Source organism: Nerophis lumbriciformis, linkage group LG27 (genome assembly GCF_033978685.3).
Source record: "Nerophis lumbriciformis linkage group LG27, RoL_Nlum_v2.1, whole genome shotgun sequence".
NCBI classification, from domain to species: Eukaryota; Metazoa; Chordata; class Actinopteri; order Syngnathiformes; family Syngnathidae; genus Nerophis; species Nerophis lumbriciformis.
In genome coordinates, this window is record NC_084574.2 from 9,308,875 (window position 1) to 9,335,822 (window position 26,948).

Sequence of the window (26,948 nt, forward strand, 5' to 3'; positions counted from 1 at the left end):
CGTAGTTAATGTCTGGTGTGACGCAGCAGTTTGACGCAAGTGTGTAACTTCGCCGACGCTGCCACAGAAATGTATGTTTTTGCCACTCATTTCCCCTTCATGCTGTGCGTAAATGCACAAAGGTGAGCATTAATAACCGTATCTTTTTGTGTGGAGTGCTATATCGGCATATTTTGGTCAGTGCATAACGTCGAGCTAATTGATGTTAGCATGCTATTCAGGCTAAATGAATGTCAATATATTTCTCGTTTGGAGGTATGTTTCCTTTACTTATGTCCTTTTACTTGGACACCTTTGGCCACTCTAAGGCCCCGTTTACACTAAGCCGGCTAAGGTTATCCAAGGTAAATCCAATATAACCTTATCTGTGTCCAGTGTCCAGTGTCCACACACAACATTGCCGTTTAAGACCCCCTCCGTCCGCCAGTGCAACGCGACCTAGTACGCATGCGCGGAAAATGCCCACGTCATAGCCATCTCCCATCATATACATCTTATAAGGGTACGCAGCATCGAGCGCTACTGCCTACTGGCGCTGACGAGACGCGGGGCCGCCATCTTGGAGTGGTGATCCGCTCCACTCAGTGCAATTCATTTGGCAGGAGCAATGAACTGTCAGCGCATTTAATTAATCTTACCTCACTGAATACCACTGATTTTCACGCGCTTTTTTGTCATACGTGTAGCTGTGATAGAGGACACATGTTTTGGCGTGTTTTATTATTCATAGTTTGCTTAACAGTAATAGAATATTCTTATATGCTATAAGTCAGTGTTTTTCAACCACACTAGTGTGCCGTGAGATACAGTCTGCTGTGCCGTGGGAGATTATCTAATTTCACCTATTTGGGTTAAAAATATTTTTTGCAAACCAGTAATTATAGCCTGCAAATGATGTGTTGTTGTTGAGTGTCGGTATTGTCTAGAGCTCGGCAGAGTAACCGTGTAATACTCTTCCATATCAGTAGGTGGCAGCAGGTAGCTAATTGCTTTGTAGATGTCGGAAACAGCGGGAGGCAGCGTGCAGGCAAAATTGTGTCTAATGCTTAAACCAAAAATAAACAAAAGGTGAGTGCCCTTAAGAAAAGGCATTGAAGCTTAGGGAAGGTTAAGCAGAACAAAATTAAAAATGAACTGGCTACAAAGTAAATAAAAACAGAATGCTGGACGACAGCAAAGACTTACTGTGGAGCAAAGATGGCGTCCACAATGTACATCCGAACATGACGTGACAAAAGAAGGATAAAAACAACTGAAATATTCTTGATTGCTAAAACAAAGTAGATGCGGGAAATATCGCTCAAAGGAAGTCATGAAACTGCTACAGGAAAATACCAAAAAAAGAGAAAAAGCCACCAAAATAGGAGCGCAAGACAAGAACTAAAACAGTACACACAGGAAAACAGCAAAAAACTCCAAATAAGTCAGGGTGTGATGTGACAGGTGGTGACAGTACACCTACTTTGAGACAAGACCTATATTGATGCATGCTTGGTTATGCTTTAAAGTCATATCCAACAATTGCGACAACGACTTTTTACTGTCAACTGAGTTTAGTTTTTTCAACGCAAAACATGTGTCTTGGCTCAAAAAAGGTTGAAAAACACTGCTATAAGTGAGCAGAAGTCCAAGATCAAAACTGGGAATATAATCCCAGAGAAGGGGAAAAAAACGGTAAGCTATTTTTAAGTTCAAGAAACAATATGATTAGGTTATATATACATGCGTATATCCTACATGAACAATGTATGAATACATTAGATATCTATATATCTTAGGGACCTATAGACTGTATCTCTGTTGCTGCAGCAGCAGAGAGTTTATTCTGTCTTGACACTTTGTATTGATATTTTGTATTACATTCCTCCCTTAAATGATAATGTTTACAGTGATTGTTTTCTATGTATTTTTTTATGTATGTCACTTTGGATAAAAGCGTCTGCCAAATACTTAAACATAAACATATACCGTATTTTTCGGACTATAAGTCGCAGTTTTTTTCATAGTTTGGCCGGGGGTGCGACTTATACTCAGGAGCGACTTATGTGTGAAATTATTAACACATTACCGTAAAATATCAAATAATATTATTTAGCTCATTCACGTAAGAGACTAGACGTATAAGATTTCATGGGATTTAGCGATTGGGAGTGACAGATTGTTTGGTAAACGTATAGCATGTTCTATATGTTATAGTTATTTGAATGACTCTTACCATAATATGTTACGTTAACATACCAGTTGGTTATTTATGCCTCATATAACGTACACTTATTCCGCCTGTTGTTCACTATTCTTTATTTATTTAAAATTGCCTTTCAAATGTCTATTCTTGGTGTTGGATTTTATCAAATAAATTACCCCAAAAAATGCGACTTATACTCCAGTGCGACTTATATGTTTTTTTCCTTCTTTATTATGCATTTTTGACCGGTGCGACTTATACTCCGGAGCGACTTATACTCTGAAAAATGCGGTAGTTAAATATCTGCTTGTCAACTTTATTTATGATTTTAAAGCAAATTATACATAAACAAATCTAATAATCAAATGCATATGCTTTTTGATTAATCATGATTAATCACAGGTTATAACCCGCATGCATAATGTAAATTAATTGTGGGCCTCAATGAAAATGATTTTGACATCCCTGATCTAGTTTATTAATACTATTAAGGATATTTTCTTGATGCGACCAAATATCAACAACGATCGCTATAGTGTGGTCATTTGTGTCGAATGTAGCACTTGGCTTTTGGGCTGCAAGGATTGGTCAAATGTCGACAATAACATTTGTAGCCGACAATTATATTTGTCGACAATGGTCGGTAGTGACGTCAACACTTGTGTTTTTCCGGGCGGAAATGGGTCTGCTTCGCCACTTGCAAAAACATCGCCAGTGAGAACACGTATATTGTGAGAATATGTATATTGTGAGAGCAGTTCCTCTTATTCTTGTTGGAAACATGAATACCTTGCTCATTTTGCAAAGCGGACCTTGTTTTTATGGCTGTGCATTTGTGATACACGAGCATTTAATGTCAGACTTCTGGAGGGAGGATGCATTCTCAACCTTGGTAAGAGTGTTCGCTTATGCCTGGCTAGCTAGCGAACAAGTGTGAGACGAAGTCGTGTGGAAAAATAACTTTAACTATCATTTTAGCCAAAGTCAGCCTGCTAAACTTTGTCTACATCAGGGGTGTCAAACTCATTTTAGCTCAGGGGCCGCATGGAGGAAAATCTATTCCCAAGTGGGCCGGAATGGTAAAACCATGGCATGATAACTTAAAAATAAAGACAACTCCAGGTTGATTACCGTATTTTTTGGAGTATAAGTCGCACCGGCCGAAAATGTATAATAAAGAAGGAAAAAAACATATATAAGTCGCACTGGAGTATAAGTCACATTTTTTGGGGGAATTTATTTGATAAAACCCAACATCAAGAATATACATTTTAAAGGCAATTTAAAATAAATAAAGAATAGTGAACAACAGGCGGAATAAGTGTACGTTATATGAGGCATAAATAACCAACTGAGAACGTGCCTGGTATGTTAACGTAACATATTATGGTAAGAGTCATTCAAATAACTATAACATATATATAGAACATGCTATACGTTTACCAAACAATCTGTCACTCCTAATCGCTAAATCCCATGAAATCTTATACGTCTAGTCTCTTACGTGAATGACATAAATAATATTATTTGATATTTTACGGTAATGTGTTAATAATTTCACACATAAGTTGCTCCTGAGTTTAATTCGAACCCCCGGCCAAACTATGAAAAAAACTGCGACTTATAGTCCGAAAAATACGGTACTTTGTTTTACTTTGGCCCAAAATAGAACAAGCACATTCTGAGAACGTACAAATAATCCTCTGGACAAAACACTTCAAGTTTGTTGAAAATTCTGAGGAAATTGGTGCAGTTTCAGAAATACAATCCGCTTAGACTTTGTTTTAGTGTATCTACAAAGCCAGGATTAAACTTTAAATCACAGTCTTTCTGGGAGACCACATGTAAACTCTTCGAGGTATCAAATACCTCCTTTGTGATGTCCACGTATCAATACAGTGCTAACTCAACAAACCGCAAGAAACGGAGGTAAAAACTATTTAAAAGGGTTAAGTTCACTTTTCTTGTGTTTGACAGAGACATTTTGGGGCAACGATTGTGCCAAATGACCACGTGTTCGAAGCACAAGACATAAAACGGTAGGTTACTGTGTACCGTTTGCTTGCCTAACAGAATTGCTTTTGTGACACCCAGTGTACACATTTAGAACAGCAGTTTCTTTCGTTAAAAACAAAACAGCTCATTTTTATACTTGGCAAACTCATCACACGGGCCAGAAAAGACCTGTTTGTGGGCCTGAGGCACGTTTGACACCCCTGGTCTACATCAATTCAAGTACTTTTTAAAGCAGTGTCAATTTGCAATGCCGTAAAAAAGTGCACAATAACATTTTTCATATAACGGTACTGGCGTGAAGGACAAAAATACTATACTATAGCGTTGTATCGTGCGTGATCATAACCTTTTTGCCTCCACTTACGTGTGATACGTGCATAGAGATTTCTGTAGATGTCAGTCGTCTTTAAGCCATGTCTAAGATAATTTCTGTGTAGGGCTCCAAATACATTTTAGTAGTACTCATTCCTGCTTTTGCTTTGAAAATCAAAACTTTCCGGTGTCAGACTATGAAAAAACATTTGTTTTGGGTCTGTTTTTCCCGTTCGGATTTACATTTTTATTATGTGAAATATAAAATAAAAGTCAAACTGTTTTTTTATTAGATTCTTCGACACACAAAAAATAAAAAAGCTTAGTTTTTCAATTTTTTTTAGATAAAATTCCAATAGACAAGTTTTCTTTTGTTTTTCCATTTCCATTCATGAAACAAAAATGAACTGACTAAAACTGCCCCAGTAAGAGGGTTCTCACCTGGCAGGAAAGTGATGATGGATGCTTCGGTGTTAGGTCTTTCACTGTAGTCCATCATGACCTCAGCTGAACCCTGTCTGGTGTAGCAGCGTACCGTAGAGCTGAGGCTAATGTCGCCACTACGGTACACTGTGGCTTTGACCTCGCCGTCCGCCTCGTCCACCTTGTAGCTGCCTTCCTTGAACTGAAACTTTGGTACTGTAACGGCACGCCAGCGTGTTATACGACATATCGTATTTACCGTGTAGTCCTTAATAGAAATACAGAAAATATCTTGCCGTCAGTGGTGGTGTCGTTGATGGTGATAGTGGTCTTGCTGGGCTCTCCAAGCACCGCATTCATGGGCATGCGTAGGACCAGGTCAAAGGTCTCGGCTCCCTCGAGCTCTGGCTGACCTAAGTCATCCAGTATGGTCACTCGGAAAGTCTGCATTGTTACCCCGGGGGCAAAGTCCAGGTTGCGACTGATGCCCACATAGTCCAGTCCGGCTACAAAGAACATAAGTCAGTGATGTCTGAGCAGGATGACAACTTCCCTTTTTCATTTACCTTCGGCAGAGACGGGCTCACTCTTCCTGGAACGAACCGTCACGGTGGCCGTCTTGGAAAGGTCAGTCCCTGTTCGCCACACCTTCACCTCCACATAACCAGCACTCTCGTCCACCACGTACTCAGGCTCCCCGAAATACAGCGAGGGTTCTGCGAAGCAACATAAGACGTAGTCATCACTTACAACACAGGCGTCAAACTCAAGGCCCGAGAGCCACCTCAATTTATATGGCTCGCGAAAGCCTGGAAATAATAAACACTCAATACAGTACCTTCTTTTTTTTACTAAATATATTAGTTCTTTCCAATTTGACAAAAAAAAACCGAGGGCTGTCAAAATAAACATTGTTTTGTGTTCAACAAATAGTTTTCATAAAACACAAGCGGAGACACTGAAATCACCTTTTACTGTGAAATCACCTTTTACTGTGTAATCCCCTTTTACTGTGTAATCACATTTTACTGTGAAATCACATTTTACTGTGTAATCACATTTTACTGTGAAATCACCTTTTACTGTGTAATCACCTTTTACTGTGTAATCGCCTTTTACTATGTAATCGCCTTTTACCGGTACTGTGAAATCACCTTTTACTGTGTAATCACCTTTTACTGTGTAATCACCTTTTACTGTGTAATCGCCTTTTACTATGTAATCGCCTTTTACCGGTACTGTGAAATCACCTTTTACTGTGTAATCACCTTTTACTGTGTAATCGCCTTTTACTATGTACTCGCCTTTTACTATGTACTTGCCTTTTACTGTGAAATCACCTTTTACAGTGTAATCGCCTTTTACTGTGTAATCACCTTTTACTGTGAAATCACCTTTTACTGTGTAATCACCTTTTACTGTGTAATCACCTTTTACTGTGAAATCATCTTTTAATGTGAAATGATCTTTTAATGTGAAATCACCTTTTACTGTGAAATCACATTTTACTGTGTAATCACATTTTACTGTGAAATCACATTTTACTGTGAAATCATCTTTTACTGTGAAATAACAATTAATGTGAAATCACCTTTTACTGTGTAAATGACCTTTTGCTGTGAAATCACATTTTACTGTGATAACACATTTAATGTAAAATCACCTTTTACTTTGTAGTCACCTTTTACTGTGTAGTCACCTTTTACTGTGAAATCACCTTTTACTGTGAAATCACCTTTTACTTTGTAATCACCTTTTACTGTGAAATCACCATTTAATGTGAAATCACCTTTTACTGTATAATGACCTTTAACTGTGAAATCACATTGTACTGTGACAACACATTTAATGTAAAATCATATTTTACTGTGTAATCACCTTTTACTGTGAAATCACATTTTACTGTGATAACACATTTAATGTAAAATCACATTTTACTGTGAAATCACCTTTTACTTTGTAATCACCTTTTACTCTGAAATCACATTTCACTGTAATAATACATTTAATGTGAAATCACATTTTACTGTGTAATCACCTTTTACAAGGTAGTCACATTTGAATATGTTATCTGGAGCTTGCTGTCTTACGAGTTTATTACCACTCCTAATCTCTTTTTTTTTTGATGATCAGCATGAATGACCCCACACAGGAAGACGACTGTTCTGCTTGCTGTCTTTAAGCTGAAGTGATACACCTGTAGAATAAGGTTGTAGGCATGCAGAGTCCTGGTACTTGATGACAGAGGAGCTAATAAGGCAGCCATGGAATGTTGTCATCTCTCTTCACTTGTGCATAAAGCATTTGTTCTTCACACACCGCTAATGTTCTTCTGAGATACTCTCCCATTTAGCAGGGAGTGCCAACATGGCAGCCCCTAAAAGTGAAGAGCAGGAAGAAGCACACAAACAAGACAACAATGGTGGCTCTGATGCTGGCCAGAGTCCAAACCCACATGTCAAAGTAGACGAACAGATGCAGTCGCGTTTATGGTGGGCTGTTCCTGCAGGACCCACCAAGGAGTTCCAAGTACAATAGAGGAGGGGGTCTTCTCTTGTCTCTTGGCACGTCTGGGAATTTATTCGTAAAGTTTCATTGTGCCAGGAGTGCAAATTGCACGGGAGGCAGGCTCGTGCAGCATGGCGGCGAGCGAGCGAGCGCAGGATGTTAGCACGGGTGAATGAAACAAAAGGAAGATGCCAGCAAAGAAAAAAGACGACAAGAATTTTAGGCATTTGTTTGTGAAGTTGCCGATTTACACGTTCGGAAAACATCTCTCATCCTCAGTCACTAATCTGGGTGTTAGAATGGACCCTAACCTGACCTTTGAGGCTCAAATAAAACAACTGTGCAACACCTCCTTCTACCACCCCAGGAACGTTGCTAAACTCCGCCCGTCACTCACTCTCTCTGATGCCGAGAGGCTCGTCCACGCCTTTGTCTCCTCCAGGCTAGACTACTGCAACGCACTTCTTGTCGGGATCCCCAGCAAAAACATCCAGAAGCTACAATACATACAGAATAGTGCTGCTAGGATCCTGATGAGAGTGTGGAAATATGACCACATCACATCAACTCTCAAAATCCTTCACTGGCTTCCTGTTCCACTCAGGATTGAATTCAAAGTCTCCCTATTAACCCACCAGTGCCTCCATGGAAATGCCCCCCTCTACCTCAAATAACTACTCACCCCCAAATCCTCCACACGACACCTCCGCTCCGGACAGGCTAACCTCCTCCAACCTCAGAGGACAAAGCTACGAACAATGGGAGACCGGGCTTTCTACTCCACCGCTCCCAGTCTGTGGAACGCTCTCCCTGACCACCTGAGGGCACCACAGATTGTGGATGCTTTTAAAAATGGCTTAAAAACCCTTCTTTTTAAAAAAGCCATTTTTTTTTTAGATATATGCATACTAGTTTTAGCTATTTGGCTGTTCTAGTTTTTATTTGTATTTATTTTTTTTACTATCTTTCCATTTTTTATTTTATTTTTTTTAATACACTGTAGCACTTTGAGGTTTACTCAATGTAAAGTGCTTTTTTACAAATAAAATCTATTATTATTATTATCTTTAACCGTAGAATTGACCACTAACTTCAACAGGGTGCGAAAAAGGAAAGTTGTAGAATGACAATTACTATAATCATTTGTATTAGCAAGAAAGAAAGGCTCCATTTTGCGTGAAATTGTCAGGATTTTTATGACAATAAAGTAATAGAATTAGCACTATATGGTACATCACAGAATTACGAGAATAAAGTTAAAATACTATAAGAATAAAATCATAATTTTTCAAGACTAAAGTTTTAATCGTAGGAAATGTTTTGAGTTATAGAATTCAAATAAATAGCCGCAATTCTTTTGAGAGAAAAGTCATTAGGTTAAAATTGGGTCATGATATAACGACAGTAAAGTCATAAAATTACATCCAAGAATGACAAAATTAATGTCGTAAAGTTGCGATGCTACCCAAAATAGCGTTTTACAAAGGAAGTTCCATATACGAGAGTTAAGTTTTAAAATCACAAGGGAAAAGTCACGGAATGAAAATTCCTTACGTGACTTTGGAATGTTGTGAAGATAAGGCAGCAGTTATGCAGAAATGTGGTTTTAATATTACAAGAAAAAGCTATGAATTTGTGAGGAATTAAACTTTTAAACATTTAAGAAAAACGTACGTCTTGTCGTAACGTTAAACTAAAAAGTCTAGCTAGCCAGCCAATTTCAAGAGATAGTCTTGTAAAAACGGAAAATAAAGTTAACTTAATACATTACAAAAATAAAGAAAAACATCTAGATGTTTACATAATAAGAAAAATGTAACAGTAATTTAATTACTCCATAGAAGCGCAGGAAGAATATTGTAAATTTTATATTTAGATTCGTGTTACAATTGTTTGTGAAAATCATGACTTTATAACACGAATGGTTTGGAAAAACATCATTTTTTAAAATACCGTGGACTGGATTAAAAAAAAAAAACTACGTAAAAACGGCTTAAAGTTCAGCCTGTCCACTCACCATCGTCGCTGTCGGCCAAGATGGTGATCTTGGCGGAGGGGAAGCTGGCGCCCACCTTGCCCCCCATGGGCATGCTGAGGGTGACGTTGAAGCTCTCCTCTTCTTCGTAAAGCGAGTCGTCGATCACAATGATGCGGCACAGCTTCTCGCGCTCGTCTTTGTTGAAGCGCAGCACGCTGTTGTGGTCCTCAGGTCGGGTGATGTAGTCGGAGTAGGACAAAACCGAAGTGGGGATGGTGCCGCTGGCCGTTGCTTTTTGTTTACCAGAGAAAAGAAGAAAAAAAGAACAGTTAAGTAACATTTTCACGACAAGAATATTCTTGATTTTGATTTTTTTAAATTTTTTTATTTGAGAATCTGAATTAAATCTTAATATTACATAAATGAAATTGTAACTGTAAAAAAAAACAAACTTTATTTTGCAAAATATTAAGTATTTTCAAGAATTAAGTCACGTGAGTCTCAAGAAAAAAAGTAAAAATTAATTGTAGGTGAAATCAAGTCATAGAAATAGGAAAAAAAAAACTTTATTGACCATGACGGACAATTTGTATTTTAAGAATGAGAATTAAGTTGTAACATTATGAGAATAAAGTTGTAACAATAAGAAAGAAAGACTTTATTTTTCGAAAAAAAAGGCCAAATTTTTTCGCTATTACAAGAATCGAGCCACAGCATTACAAAAAAAGTTCACATTTTTTGAGAGTCGCCGTAATTGTACGGTGAAAGAATTGTAGTTTGAGGATCGTAATGACGTCGTAACTTATTGAGAATACAGTTGTAGTAGTAAGATGGAAAGCATATAGTCATTTTTATGAGAATAAAATAACACTATTATGGGAATGAAGTCATGGACCTACAAAAAAAGTTAAAATGTATTCAAAGTAGTTGTAATTTGATGAAAAATGTAGTTTAGAGTGTGAACAAAGTCAAGAATAAACCTGTACTAGTAAGAGACTTTATTTTGTGTTCAAAAAGTTGTACTTTTTAAGTCACACTATTATGAGAATCATGCAATAAAAGTGCAAGAAACAGCTGAACTATATAGAGAGAAGCCGTAATTTTACAAAAAACAAATTCTTATTTTGTGACTGAGATGTTGTACACGATGAGAATTATTTTAATTACTGGATTCCAGCACGGAATTACAGGAAGAATGAAGCAAACACTGACAATAAAGAAGCAATCATAGCAGAAAAAAAATCACACTTTTATGTTAGGACTTTAAATATCACGAAATAAGTCGCAATTACTATAACAAGTTGGGAAAATGACACATTTGTTCATAACATTGTAAAAATAATGTTATTTTACAAGAGTTTATAGAAATCTTAGAATTTGGAGCTTGAAGTATTATTATTTTGGGAAGATCCTCATATTACTACGAGAAAAAGTCTCACCTTGCTGAGTGAAACAGATCACCATAAGTTCTTGGCTAGCATCTCCCGAGCGTCGGACCGGCACCAGCAGCTCTCCGACGTCCTCCTCAATCTTGAACTCGGCTTGAGGAATAAACACGGTCGATTCTGTTTTGAAGGAAACAAAACACCAGTAAACCCGCGTCTCGTTTAAAAGCGTACAGAACTTAAAAAGAACATATCTACCATCTCCAGGGTCCACGATCTCCACGACCGCGGTATCAGGGAACTCCAACACCGCCATGACCGGGTCTGAGAGTTGAATCTCGAAGTTCTCAGAGGTTTCGAACTCCTGGTCAGTGAAGATCTTCACTTTCCAGGTAGCGATGGTCTGGCCCGGGTTGAACTGGACCTGCTTCTGGGATTTACCACGGAAGTCTTTGTCCTTCTCAGCAGTGCCATCCTTGGTCGCGATACCTAATGGAATGGAATTTCTTGTTATGGACTTATCATACAGTATATCATGAGAGTCTCATGACTATGATAATATAGTTGGAATTTTACAAGAATAAAGTATAATAAATACAGTAAAAAAAAAAAAAAACATTCCAAGGATATAGTTTTAGATATTAGCTTGTAACATTAATGTAAATTAGGTTAATTGTGTGAAAAACTAATTGTATAAGATTGAACTAGTAATATGGGAATATATATATATATATATATATATATATATATATATATATATATATATATATATATATATATATAATAGATACAAATAGTGTTCATGTATGATATCTAGTGGTGCCAATTATGGCCAAAGTAATAATTAAGATTATTGTTATCAATATTGAAATCATGATTACTGATTGTTAGGTAAAGAGCAGTGCTGGAGTGTGAATGTAATACCATCAATGTCATTTGTAATGTTTAATTAAAAGACTATAGATAAACTTTATCTATATATTTATAGACAAATATTAATTTTTTAAATTCTTTAATAACATCAACTCCTCAGCTTTTTGTCATTACATGATGCCTTTATCTCTATTTTTACATTTTGATAGAGAGAGTTTTTATTATTATATTTTTTTTAAGTGATGTACATTTATATGTAGATGTAGATGCTGTGTCGGGACAGATCCGTTAAGAGTTTGAGCAGAAATATGTCATACAGTAATTAACTATACACAATAAAACATTAACAAAATGATGTGAAACATGAATGCTTTTTGAAGTAACACCTTAGTGACTATGAAAAAAACACAATGAATGTAAAAAAAACAAAACCTGGTGTTTACTTTTTGATATCAAAATAAAACTGGCTAATGAAGATGAAGTCTAATAAACAAACTTTGTTCTTCTCCAACGCCTCCCTAGTGTTTCAGTACAAAAGTTTGGCCAACAAAAAAACCCCCAGAGTGATACCTCGCACATCGAATAAACAATCTTCAACGCCTTCGATCAATTCGATGAGATGACAAAACATTTGAGCTAGTATTGATGTTATTTGAACACTGATACAGTTTGCAGTTGAATAAAGGAGTGAGCATCCCAGTAAACAAAGTAAAGACTTTATAAACAAGTTGTGACAACGTTCAGGGCACATCGCCTGCTGCAAAACATCAAATAGTTTTCTCCTTCGCTGTGTACTTTTAGTGTGTCTCCAATATTGTCCACACCTGTCTCCATCTAAACACAGCAGTGTTAAAATTAAGTTAAACCAAGCGCTTGGCTCTGAGGGGAAATCTTCGCAGCAAAGTCGGTGTCGTTGGTCCGCCATGATTATCAAGCCAAACACCGCTAGTGCGCATGCGCCTGACTTCGTGTTGCCGAAAATGCATTAATAAATAAAAAAATGTCGGTAATGAAAAAATTAAACGGTAATACTAACCATCGGGAATTGTATCGCAAATTATCATTCTAGGGTTTACCGTTACATCCCTGGTCCAATAACAAGTAAAAAGTCAAGGGTGGTCACGGCATGTTCTTCCCGCAAATGTTTGTCAATATTTTGGGCATTACGGCGAAAGACGAGGGCGGTCGCGGCACTTGCCGCGGTTAAATTCGAGCCCTGCGTCAGTAAAATCCAAACAAAAGTCTGGAAAGCACTGTAAGTAATAGAAATAAGACATTCTAAGATAAAAAAAATAACAAAAAGTAATTATCATTAGGCGATAGAAAATGAAAATATAGTAATTATAGAGATAATACAATAATAATAATAATTAAAATGTTTTTTTTTAATATTAAAATTGTAAGAGTCTAAGAACAAGCAACTTAATATCACAAGAAATAACTTGTAACAATACAAAAAAACTTAAAATTTTACATGCAAAATTGCAATACTAGTACAATTAAGTTAAATAAATAAAATACTCCAAGGTGAAAACTGTTTATTTAAATTGACAGGACAAAAAGTGGAAAGATTATTCAGTTAACTTCCTGATATTTGTTTTTGGTCTATTTCTTTTGTCGGAGATAAAAATATCCCTGTTATGCAAAACACAGATATCCCCTGCAGAGGACGCTGGTTCTCCGGAGGATATCTCAGAATATTACGATTAGTCATGTCATTAAAATTCAGTCATAGAAATATATATGAAAATGTCTGATTAGAACTCACTGACGAAGGACGTCTCCCCCAGGTATCCTCTGCGTTTGAGCGTCACCTCCAGGAATTTGGCGTCCTCGTCCACAAGGTAGTACTCCCTCTCCAGTGAGATCCAGGCCCAGTTGAGGCGGAATGGCTGAGGCTTGAGTTTGTTTCCACCTGAAGGAAGGACGCAAGAAAGCAAAGCTTCATTAGATGGTAAGGAAACAATCTATTAGCTGACATGCGAGGCAGAAACGTCAACCATGCGTGACTGGAAGGAAATGAAAGAAGTATTTTGTAACTTGATAACTTAATGACTTGACCTCGTAGTCTATCAGTCTTTCTCAAACCCCACACTTTCTCCAACCTATCCTTAATCCATACTATCTCATGACTTGGTAATCCCTCATGGTCACTGGCTGAGAACCTCACATATATTGGAGATTATCGGTTCCTCCGCATAGTCGGGTTCTCTTGGACCTGGGATGATGGGAGCAGGCTGACCCGCTACTTTTGATGTGAAATGGGTCACGGTCAGTGGCGTCTTTAGCTGGGCGAGGTTACGGAGGGTCGTTTCTCTTTAGTCCCGCATCGCTGATCACGCTCACAAGGGCCCCGTTGACCCGATAGAAGGACTCTGCTCGAGAGACTCTGAGGTTACTCAACAAAGTGTTAGCAAAAGAAGACAGAAAAGGTCTTATTTTGTTTGGTGCGTTTTAGCCTTTTGTCAACATTTGTTTGAAGTTTGATGTTGAAGTTTATTTCGAACAAGTATAAAGTTTGAATACTGTTTACCGTTACATCCCTGGTCCAATAAGACTCTTCTAAATCCCAAACATTTTTTTATTTTTATTTTTTATTTTTTTTATTTTTTCCTGAATTTATGTATTTTTTTGTTATTTAATTAGATTGTATTTTTACCCTAGGCATTTATGTTTTTTTTTTGTTTTATGTTTTTTGCAGTGATGTTTTCTAATGACCGTAAGTCTTGAACTATACTAAGTATTTCTATGGTTGGAATCTGTGCTTTTTCATGATATTTTAGTGACTAGTGTTGTCCTGATACCAATATTATTTTGATACTTTTCAGTACATTTCTAATTAAAGGGGACCAGAAAAAATTGCATTATTGGCTTTATTTTAACAAAAAATCTTAGGGTGCGGCGGACCGGTACTTTTCAGAGGCGGTATGGTACCGAATATGATTCATTAGTATCGCGGTACTATACTAATACTTGTATACCGTACAACCCTACTAGTTACTATGGTAATCTACGTCACAGCAGGTCAGACGAGGCACAAAGCAGTGTGGGTGTGGCTTGATTGTAAAATATGTCGATTGAGAGGGGGTGTGACGTTCATATGTTCTCAATATTCAGAGTTTTATCGTTCCTAGAAAAATGTTAAATTCCGTTTTTAAGGTGGTCTGTCATAACATTTTTAGCATTCAATCAGACTTTATTGTGAGGTTTTGTATTAGTTTCCCTAAAAAAATAGATATACCGGCCCCCAGACACTTTTTTTTTTCTCTAAATTTGGCCCCCGAGTCAAAATAATTGCCCAGGCCTGGGTTAGAGTGTCCGCCCTGAGATTGGTAGGTCGTGATTTCAAAACCCGTTCTAGTCACACCAAAGACTATAAAAATGGGTTAGACTTTTTGGAAAATTGGTGGAGGCTTCCCAAAACTTTGTTTCTTTGGCTAGACTTTCTTTAAATCACATCTTACGGAATTTAATTTCACAAAAAACATATGTGCAGTAACTTCATTTTTTCACGTTTTTCACCTTTTGTCCACATTTTGGGTCATTCAAAACAGACTTGTTGGAAAAATGGTGAAAGCTTCCTGAAGCTTTTTGTTTATTTTTTTGGCTAGCCTTTTTTAAAAATCTGGTGACAGCTACGCATTATCATAATTTACCACATTTTATTTCACAAAAAACATATGTGCAGTAACTTCATAACTTCATTTTTTTTGGTGTTTTCACCTTTCATCAAGGTTTTTGTTTTTTCAAATGAGACTTTTTGTTTAACACCTTCAGGTTTTTCCAAAACTTTGAGTGTTTTGTTTAGCTAGCCTTTTTTAGATAACGCATTGCTGTCAAATTCTTACTGAAATTCACCGCCACTATCTGACTCTTGCCCGCTGGATGCAAGGACTCATGGCCTTAACTTTGGTCCATCATGGCGGGTGCATGTTTAGTGTCCCTCCACCAGTCCTTCCTCTACCCTTTTTTTTTACTTTTTTACTTTTGTTAGTGTCTGGGACTGCTTAATGATGCCTGGAATTCGTTATTTGAAGTCCTCTCATGATCCCACATGACGGTTTTGACTTTGTTCGCTATTTTTCAAGTGTTTTTTTTTATCATTTCTGTCACGATGCTCCTATTTGGGTTCTACTTCCATTAATTTTTTTTATTTTTTTATTTTTTTGCTGCACTTTCGCTTTTTGTTCTGGTTCCTCGCCTATTTAGTTTCACCTGTTGCTCTCCTTGCCAATGCTGGATCATTGTGCTTTGTACCTTGACAAATGTTGGTCTTCTGTGCAGTTCCTTGCTGCACAAGATTATTTCTGCCTTGCCTTGCTTGGCCTTGTGTTATCCCCGAATAAAAAGGGCTTTTACCTGGGATCTCGGTCAGAGAAAATAACCTACGCATTGCTATCATATCTTAGTGAATTTCATTCATAACTTTATTTTTGTTCATGTTTTCACCATCCGTAAAGATTTTGGGTCATTCGAAACAGACTTTTCGTAGAACTACTGAAGGCTTTCTGAAACTTGGAGTGTTTTTTGGCTAGCCTTATTTAGATCACATGAGTGTGAATGTTGTTTGTCTATCTGTGTTGGCCCTGCGATGAGGTGGCGACTTGTCCAGGGTGTACCCCGCCTTCCGCCTGAATGTAGCTGAGATAGGCTCCAGCACCCCCCGCGAACCCAAAAGGGACAAGCGGTAGAAAATGGATGAATGGATGGACAGACAATTCCGACTGAAATTCACTTAATGCAAAAATATTATAATATATATATATATATATATATATATATATATATATACTTTTTTTGCTATAAAATGTTAATAGCATTAAACAAAAATGCTGTACATATCCTCAGTAACTTTGTTTTGTTCATGCGTTTTCGCCTTTCGTCAACATTTTGGCATGTAACGCAAAAAAACATTTGCAATCTTTTTTTGTGTGTGTCTGTGGTTACTCAAAAGAGACTTCGGAAATCTTTTTTTGTTACAGCATTAAACAAAATAGTTGCCTGTTGCATTGGTGTTAGATTGCAGAAGACTTCCTGTTTTGTGAGTAATGGCATATAGATGTGTCATAACTTTATACCTAACATTGAGTGGACAGTTTTGCATTTTTTGTCTTATTTTAGCTTGTAAACAATTGTTCATAATATAATATGTCAACAGGATAACAAAGCTCGTCTTTCCCTAAGACTTGGACATTGTACTCTGCGGTTTTATACTAGCTTTACTCTCTAAAGTGGACAACACTGCTTTGAGCTGTGGACAAAAACACCAAGGAACTCAAGCGTGTACTGGCAATAAAAGCGCCATTCAGCCGAAAAGAGCCGGCAGTCTTTATGTGAGGGCAGACTGAAAACCCTCGGAGGGAGGACGTGTGTTGCTATTCAGGACGGGAAGGAGGACACTTCCTCAAAAGTCACTTGTCAGCCAATGAGGATTTTTCACTAAGCCCAATGAATTCTGCCTAGCAACAAATGTCGCTCTTTAAATTCATGGAGAGTGACAGCTGTCCTCCACACCTAAGTCCCACCCCCAGAAAGCTTTGTCCCCTTCAGAGGTTGGACAACTGAGGGGGACAGCAGGCCACAGTCTGGGTGGGCCACCTTTGGCGCCGTGCCTCGGCATTGTTCACGCCAGCCCTGGAGGAGGTTCTCCTCTCTCTGGTGACTTCTTCTTCTTCTCAGGAGGAGGTCGGCCATGAGGGCGCGACACCGCCCTAGTGACAGAATTCCCACAAGACTCCCCACAATAGCAAACGCTCTTGACATAACCTGCTCTGTGGCCTAGTGGTTAGAGCAGATCTGAGCAAATTAAGGCCCGGGGGCCACATGCGGCCCGTTAAGCTTTTCAATCTGGTCCGCCGGACATTCAAATCATTTTTTTAGATCTTTAAGATGGAAAGTGTAGCTGCCATTATGATGTGCAGTGATGTTTGCAATGACCGTAAGTCTTGAACTATACAAAGTATTTCTATGGTTGGAATCTGTGCTTTTGCATGATATTTTAGTGACTAGTGTTGTCCTGATACCAATATTATTTTGATACTTTTCAGTACTTTTCTAATTAAAGGGGACCAGAAAAAATTGCATTATTGGCTTTATTTTAACAAAAAATCTTAGGGTGCGGCGGACCGGTACTTTTCAGAGGCGGTATGGTACCGAATATGGTTCATTAGTATCGCGGTACTATACTAATACCCGTATACCGTACAACCCTACTAGTTACTATGGTAATCTACGTCACAGCAGGTCAGACGAGGCACAAAGCAGTGTGGGTGTGGCTTGATTGTAAAATATGTCGATTGAGAGGGGGCGTGACGTTCATATGTTCTCAATATTCAGGGTTTTATCGTTTTTAGAATTTTTTAAAATTCCATTCCGTTTTTAACATGTTTAGCATTCAATCAGACTTTATTGTGAGGTTTTGTATTAGTTTCCCTAAAAAATAGATATACCGGCCCCCAAACACATTGTTTTTTCTCTAAATTTGGCCCCCGAGTCAATCTAATTGCCAAGGCCTGGGTTAGAGTGTCCGCCCTGAGATTGGTAGGTCGTGATTTCAAAACCCGTTCTAGTCACACCAAAGACTATAAAAATGGGTTATAATTGGGGCATAAATCACCAAAAATTATTCCTGGGCGCGGCCACTGCTGCAGCTCACTGCTCCCCTCACCTCCCAGGGGGTGAACAAGGGGATGGGTCAAATGCAGAGGATAATCCCACCACACCTAGTGTGTGTGTGACAATCATTGCTAACACTAATGCTAACACCAAATGCTAATGCTAACACACAACATGATTTGTCCTGGCTGGTCCACCAATTTGATAAACCTCTTAAGTCATTGATATTGGGTATCATGGCAAACCCGCTACTCCTCTCATAGCAGAATGTTTTGTATTAGCTTTAACTCTTGATAGAATTAGCACTGACTTTAGCGCTAAAACAGCAACGCAAGAAGTGGTCCTCATCATAGAACGCTAAACTAGACAATCACAGGTCACCACAGCTACAATAAAGATGCTATTCCAGTCCCAAGGTCTTGTTCTAAGGTTAAACTACTCCATATTGTAGCTTTAACTAAGAAATACTCAGCATATCTTTGAATAAACATTATTGGAATCGTTTTAGTGTGTGATTAAGTTTGAACAATAGCGTAAGCATAGACGCTGGCACTAAAAACACAACAGGTGGTCCTGGCTTGTCCATCAGTGTCACCAAACACTAAAGTAAATGATTTAGTGTTACTATGGCAACAACATAGATGCTATTCTACACAAAAGGCACAAATATTACATATTGTAGCCTAACAACAAACATGCTATCCTAGTCCCAAATACTTGTTTTAAAGTCAAACTATTACATACTGTAGCTTTAACTCAGAGATACTTAGCATACTTCATGACATCAAGTCTTAAAAAAAGATTGTTTGCTCGTTTTAGTGTGTGACAAAGTTTGAAACAATAGTGTTAGCACAGACGCTGTTGCTAAAACCAACACAATAAAGTGGTCCTGCCTTGTCCACCAGTGTCATCAAACACTAAAGTAGGGGATCTAGGGTTACTATGGCAACAACATCGATGCTACTCTACACATTCTACGCATCATTACTCAGCACAAACAGTACATATTGCAGCCTAACAACAAGCATGCTATCCGAGTCCCAAGTACTTGTTTTAAAGTCAAACTATTACTGTACATCCTGTAGCTTTATCTCAGAGATACGTAGCGTTTTTAATGACATCAAGTTGGAAAAAAATATTATTAGCTTGTTTTAGTGTGTGACCAAGTTAAAAACAATCGTGTTAGCACAGAAGCTGTTGCTAAAACCAACACAATGAGGGGTCCTGCCTTGTCCACCAGTTCCATAGAACAGTGTTTTTCAACCTTTTTTGAGCCATGGCACATTTTTTGCGTTGAAAAAATCCGGAGGCACACCACCAGCAGAAATCATTAAAAAACCAAACTCGGTTGACAGTAAAAAGTCGTTGTCGCAATTGTTGGATATGAATTCAAACCATAACCAACCATGCATCACTATAGCTCTTATCTCAAACTAGGTGTACTGTCACGACCTGTCACATCATGCTGTGACTTATTTGGAGTTTTTTTGCTGTTTTCCTGTGTATAGTAGTGTTTTAGTTCTTGTCTTGCGCTCCTATTTTGGTGGCTTTTTCTTTTTCTTTGGTATTTTCCTGTAGCAGTTTCATGTCTTCCTTTGAGGGATATTTCCCGCATCTACTTTGTTTTTATCCTTCTCCGTGGGGACATTGCCGATTGTCATGTCATGTTCGGATGGACATTGTGGACGCCGTCTTTGCTCCACAGTAAGTCTTTGCTGTCGTCCAGCATTCTGGTTTTGTTTACTTTGTAGCCAGTTCAGTTTTAGTTTCGTTCTGCATAGCCTTCCCTAAGCTTCAATGCATTTTTCTTAGGGGCACTCACCTTTTGTTTATTTTTGGTTTAAGAATTAGATACCCTTTTACCTGCACGCTGCCTCCCGCTGTTTCCGACATCTACAAAGCAATTAGCTACCTGCTGCTACCTACTGATATGGAAGAGTATTACACGGTTACTCTGCCGAGCTCTAGACAGCACCGACACTCAACAAACAACACATCATTTGAAGACTATAACTACTGGTTTGCAAAAAATATTTTTTAGCCAAAATAGGTTAAATTAGATCATCTCCCATGGCACACCAGACTGTATCCCACGGCACACTAAAACACTGCCATAGAACACCAAAGTAAGTGATCTCGGATAACCATGGCAACAACATACATGTTATTCTACTTATGGCAATCCCGTATAACATTACATCAACTGGCACACATATTGCATATTGTTGCCTAACAACAAACATGCTATTATAGTCCCATGTTCTTCTTTTAAGGTCAAGCTATTCGATATTCTAGCTTTAACGCTGGAATACTTAGCATATTTCATGACATCAAGACTTAAATATTGGTGGATGGTTTAAGTGTGTAACATAGTTTAAACAATAGTGTTAGCGCCGACACAAGAGATTGTCATAGAACACTAAACACTCAACCGCTATATTCACCTATTTGAAATAACTTTGAACTTTGTCTAATCACCTTAGTGTGCCGCAGTCTGTGTTTTCTAATGTTGCTAGAGCTAACACACTGACCATCCTGGCTGGTCCACCTCCAATGTCAGAGACTTCCGATCCAAAGTATGTGACCTCGGATTGCAAATAGTAACACGACTCCTTCCTCGCTGCAAGCCACTGTACAATAATCCACACCATTTTGAAGCTGATGTTTTGCGATCCAATTTCTACAGAGCGTTGCTTTAATTTTAAGTGTCTCGCAGAGAGCGTCAAGTTTTCCCTGCACCAGCATCCTTGGATGTCAACCCTCCCCCCGGCCCCCTATATATTTACCCCACTGTGAGTTCAGGGGGTGTCAGGGGCGACGCGTAGCTTTGAGGAAAGGACGAGAATCCAGTCCAAGAATAACCTGATGGAGTAGAGCAGTGGTTTTCAACCACTGTGCTCCGGCACACTAGTGTACCGCGAGATATTGTCTGGTGTGCCGTGGGAAATTATTTAATTTCACCTAATAAGGTTAAAAATATTTTTTGCAAACCAGTAATTATAATCCGCAAATGTGCCGTTGTTGAGAGTCTGTGCTGTCTAGAGCTCTGTATATCAGTAGGTGGCAGCAGGTAGCTAATTGCTTTGTAGATGTCGTGATCACAATATGCGGGAGGCAGCGTGCAGGTAAAAAGGTATCTAATGCTTAAACCAAAAATAAACAAAAGGCGAGTGCCGCTAAGAAAAGGCATTGAAGATTAGAGATGGCTATGCAAAACAAACCTACAACTGAGCTGGCTGCAAAGTAAACTAAAACATAATGCTGGACGACAGCAAAGACTTACAGCGTGTGGAGCAGACAGCGTCCACAAAGTACATCCGTACATGACAATCAACAACAAAATAGGAGCGCAAGCACAAGAACTAAAACACTACACACAGGAAAACACCAAAAAACTCTAAATAAGTCACGGCACGATGTGACAGGTCATGACAGTACACCTACTTTGAGACAAGAGCTATAGTGATGCATGGGGTGGTTATGGTTTGCATTCGACATTTTACTGCCAATTTAAAAAATGTGCCTTGGCTCAGAAAAGGTTGAAAAACACTGGAGTAGAGGACGTCGCCATTGCATTTCCTCATGAATTCTTCTGCTTTGATATGAACACTAGCGATGGTTTAGAAGCTGACCACAACCTCCATACATTTTCAATGTACACATTATTAGCTTACACTCGATATTTAGAGGAATTCCTATTGCCTGAATCGTAAATTGACTCGTCAGACGGGGTGCAGGGGTCCCTGCAGGATGTCACAAATCATAACATGACATGATCCGTATCCCAAACATGCCCACTATGCATCGCAGGCATGAAGCAGTGCCCCGCTAGACGGTACTAGTGCTACTAACATGTGTTTTGTATCGAATACAGAGCCACGATTCCGTTCAAAGCAGATGTTTAAGCTTGTCTCATGATCGTTATTGTGCTTGTTTTGTGCGTCTTAGCCTGTCTTGTCTTCCTGCTACACTCCTGGCAAACGGGCACTCAGAGGTCTGACCCAACTCTGTCTGAATTTACATTTATTTAAAAATAAAGGAAAATTAAAAGAATAGTGTCTGTTGTGGACACGATGCTGATTTTATTGACTACAATTAAATACAATAAAATAACTGATAAATAAAATAATGTGCTGTGTTATGGACACTGCTGTTATATTTAATACAATTAAATACTGAGTAAATTAACGTTAACCAAAATGATCGCGTTTATCATTATTATCGTGGTATTGTCAAATGCGCTCAAAAAGTAATTACCGTATTTTTCGGACTATAAGTCGCAGTTTTTTTTCATAGTTTGGCCGGGGACTTATACTCAGGAGCAACTTATGTGTGAATTTATTAACACATTACTGTAAAATATCAAATAATATCATTTAGCTCATTCACATAAGAGACTAGACGTATAAGATTTCATGGGATTTAGCAATTAGGAGTGACAGATTGTTTGGTAAACGTATAGCATGTTCTATATGTTATAGTTATTTGAATGACTCTTACCATAATATGTTACGTTAACATACCAGTTGGTTATTTATGCCTCATATAACGTACACTTATTCAGCCTGTTGTTCACTATTCTTTATTTATTTTAAATTGCCTTTCAAATGTCTATTCTTGATGTTTGGTTTTATCAAATAAATTTCCCCAAAAATGCGACTTATACTCCAGTGCGACTTATATATGTTTTTTTCCTTCTTTATTATGCATTTTCGGCCGGTGCGTCATACTCCGGAGCGACTTATACTCCGAAAAATACGGTATACTCTCACTTAAATTATAATAACTAAGTTGTATCTTTTTTTAATGGACACAGCATACTTTTTTGGCAGAGGAAACCTCTAATATTGTTCTGGCTTCATAGGAGCCATATTGTTTCCATTTTTGTTTTTAAATATGTTTATCTTTTTTGTAAATTGTAAAGGGTGATCAGTTGTTTTACTTCCGGTTGGTGTGACGTCACGCGAGTTCACTTCCTGTTGAAGGAGCGTCCGTCTGTTTCAACTCGAAAATGTCGAGTTTATTGATAATCTTTTATGTTTAATGCGAATAATGTAGCTCAGTTGTTTAAACAGTAATGTGTTTGTACAAATTTAGATCGGTAAATGACGTTTTGTATTGTAAGTAAGTAAGTAAGCAAGTAAGTAAATGTTATTTATAAAGCGCTTTTTACAGATAAAATCACGAAGCGCTGTACAAAACATAGGTGTAAAGCAGTGGTTCTCAACCTTTTTTCAGTGATGTACCCCCTGTGAATTTTTTTTTAATTCAAGTACCCCCTAATCAGAGAAAAGCATTTTTGGTTGAAAAAAAGAGATAAAGAAGTAAAATACAGCACTATGTCATCAGTTTCTGATTTATTAAATTGTATAACATAAAATATTGCTAATTTGTAGTGGTCTTTCTTGAACTATTTGGAAAAAAATACATGTTTTTATTTATATTTATAATGGATTTTTGGATTGTTGCTATTTTTAGAATATTAAAAAAAAATCTCACGTACCCCTTGGCATAACTTCAAGTACCCCCAGGGGTACGCGTACCCCCATTTGAGAACCACTGGTGTAAAGCAACATTTCAATTAAAACAACAGGGGCAACATCACAAAAAGGATATAATGGTGATTAAAAATGATAGTTAAAAGGTGCATTAACTAAAAGCTTTACTAAAAAGAGAAGTTTTCAAATGTTTCTTAAAAGTTTCAACACAGTCAAGATCACGGAGAGACTGGTGCAAATTGTTCCAGAGTCTGGGAGCTATAGCCTGGAATGCCAGGTCTCCACGGGGTTTTAAAACGAGTTTTTGGGATCTTTAGAAGACCCTGGCCTGAAGACCGGAGGCTGCGCCCTGAAGAGTAGGGGCATAGCAAATCAGTTATGTACTGAGGGGCCCCACCATGCAACGCACGGAATGTCAGGACTAAAATCTTAAACTCAATGCGGAATTTAACTGGAAGCCAATGAAGACTGGATAGAACGGAGCTGGTATGGGCTGTTCTGAGTGCACCGGTCAAAAGTCTGGCAGCCGCATTTTGTACCGTCTGAAGTCTCTTTTGTGTTGACTTGTTGAAGAGAGTGAAAAGAGAATTGCAATAGTCAATATTGGGGAAAGACGTTAATGTCCGTTGTTTACATGTTAGCATTTAAGCTAGTGAGCGCCTGACTGTTCTTTGATCATTATCATGTATTACAGTAATCCTAACCGTTGGGAGTTTTAAAGCAGTTAACATTACTACCGTTTATTTGTAGTACAAACTCCCGCAGCCGCAGAAACCGATGCAAAAGAGTGACTGCTCTCGCTGAACACGCACATTAAAAACACAAACTTTGATATCAACGTAAGATCCGCGGGCCCGCCTCGCCTCACAAAGAGATGGTTCATTGACGCTTGAAAACTTTTCATTTATTGTCGGTTAATTGACTTATCGAATATCGGCCCAGGCCTTTGAATGTGTGTTGTTTGCTGTGTGATGTTGCCTCCTCCTTAGATAACAAGTTCACTTTAGTTTGGTGCTGGTTGTTGCTTTCATTAGTAAAAAGTGATTTCCTGCATCGAACTTGTTGGGCTTCTGACGCTATCTTGTTGACATGCAACCTACCTCAAAAGTAGCATGCCACGTTACATCAAACGTCTTGCTAACGGTGTTGTAACTTACATGTAAAAATAAACGCCTCTATCATATAAGTTAAAGTTAAAGTCCCAACGATTGTCACACACACACTAGGTGTGGTGAAATGTGTCCTCTGCATTTGACCCCCAGTGAGCAGCAGTGTGCGCCGCGCTCGGGAATCATTTGGTGATTTAACCCCCAATTCCAACCCTTGATGCTGAGTAACAAGCAGGGAGGTAATGGGTACCATTTTTTGTAGTCTTTGGTATGACTCGGCCAGGGTTCGAACTCACAACCTCCCAGTCTCAGGGCGGACACTCTAACCACAAGGCCACCGAGCTTATATAATGGCATTATTCGGAACAATGTTGCTGATATCGTATTGCATCGGTATCGGCCAATAGTCATGGCTGTATGATCCCTTTCGGAAGTGAAAAAGCTGTATCAACACACCCATGGTGTCACGACTTGGACTATGGCGTGGTTTGTTCTCCCGAGGTGCAAAAGATTTGGACCAAACGTGGCGTGAAGGGGAATACATGATTTATTTAAACACTAAAACTACAAAAAAAGGATCAAACAAAAGGCGCGCACAGGGGCGGAGGTACAAAACTAGACTATAAACACAGAACTTGCACATTGGCAGAAACTATGAACAACAAAAAACACTAACTGTGGCTTAATAAACAAAAACTTACTTGGCATGGAACCGGCATGAAAAAAGAGCAGCAAGGATCATAAGGGTGTGGAGAGTGTGCAGAAGCATAAATATGGGGATGTCACCAGAAAGACAAACTGAAAACACTGAACTTAAATACCACAGACATGATTAACGAAAACAGGTGCGTGACTAAAAACGTGAAACAGGTGCGTGACGTGACAGGTGAAAACTAATGGGTTGCTATGGTGACAAACAAGAGTGCACAATGAGTCCAAACGTGGAACAGGTGAAAACTAATGGATAATCATGGAAACAAGACAAGGGAGTGAAAAGCCAGAAACTAAAGCGTCCAATAACTAAACAAAACATGACTTAAAACAAAACATGATTACACAGACATGACACCTAGTTTGTATGGCCAATGGTAATCAAGCCAGAGTTCTTATGGCCATGTGCAGCAGCTTGAAAAACGAAAGAAAATTGTGACAACATGGTCACGGTTAAAATTATAGATTTAGTTTTTCCTTTTAGCGCTTGTTTTTGACTTCTGCTATGTAGCGTAGCTAAGTGGTCGATGCTCTAGTACTTTTCCAGTGTCATAAAATAACTGGATTGACCAAAAAAAACCGAAACGTTGACGTTTGCTCGTGTTGCCCCCTCCCCCCAGCAACTGGGTCGTCGGGTGAAGGAATGGCGGCTCGATGACATCTTGGCTTGGACAGGCAGCGGCTTTGCCATCCGAGAGCAGATAAGAATAACCTGTAAGCCGTGCATCATGACGCCTCACCCCGCCATAAATCACGCTGGGAGAAATAAAGGATGAAAAGGGTATGGATACGTAGGCGAGGCCATTCTGGGAAATAGATATGAGACATAAGCCTCAAAGGGGAAAAAAAGGTGAAGAAATTATGAAGACGAATTGAGGAACAGTTTTTTCTTATTGGACTTTGAAGGATTGTGTTCTCCTGAGATGATGGTGTTGGTCTTTGAAAGGAGAGCCATAGTCTTCACTTCCAGGCTCTGCTCTATCTGTCTGTGGTCCTGGAGTCTGGAGTCTCGCAGGAAGTGCATTCCACTCCCAGTTTCTCACTGATCACATGACACCCTCCCCTTTAACCTCCCTGAACCCTCCACTGCAGTCCTGTACTCTGCACCACCACCCCTATATGATGACCACCGCCCATCCAATAAGATCCACTACAAGGGTAGCATCGTTGCATCATACTGAGAACTGTTTATTCACATTTGTGTTACCTTGTTGAGGCCAACAAGTCAGATTTCATCAAAATTAATACATAAAATAAATCCACTATTAAAGGAAAACAAAATAAAGGAATAGTGTCGTTTATAGATACATACCTGCCAACTACTCCGGTTTTCCC

General features: G+C 38.6%; 1 protein-coding gene and 1 long non-coding RNA gene across 2 annotated transcripts in view; one reads left to right on the top strand and one right to left on the bottom strand.

Moving 5' to 3' along the window:
• LOC133570209 (uncharacterized) lies at positions 1-26,906 on the top strand. Its single transcript, XR_009810067.2, has 5 exons — positions 1-122; positions 4,163-4,224; positions 5,512-5,563; positions 13,471-13,634; positions 26,234-26,906. It is a non-coding gene; the product is annotated as an uncharacterized lncRNA (long non-coding RNA).
• Positions 1-26,948, bottom strand: part of frem3 (Fras1 related extracellular matrix 3) — a 69,294-nt gene that overhangs the window by 23,232 nt on the left and 19,114 nt on the right. The window contains exons 3-9 of the mRNA XM_061922937.1: positions 13,449-13,595; positions 11,066-11,296; positions 10,862-10,987; positions 9,462-9,713; positions 5,503-5,652; positions 5,233-5,442; positions 4,955-5,152 (exon numbers count right to left, since the gene is read on the bottom strand). Coding sequence (XP_061778921.1) covers positions 4,955-5,152; positions 5,233-5,442; positions 5,503-5,652; positions 9,462-9,713; positions 10,862-10,987; positions 11,066-11,296; positions 13,449-13,595 — 1,314 coding nt within the window. The remainder of the gene's footprint in view (positions 1-4,954; positions 5,153-5,232; positions 5,443-5,502; positions 5,653-9,461; positions 9,714-10,861; positions 10,988-11,065; positions 11,297-13,448; positions 13,596-26,948) is intronic.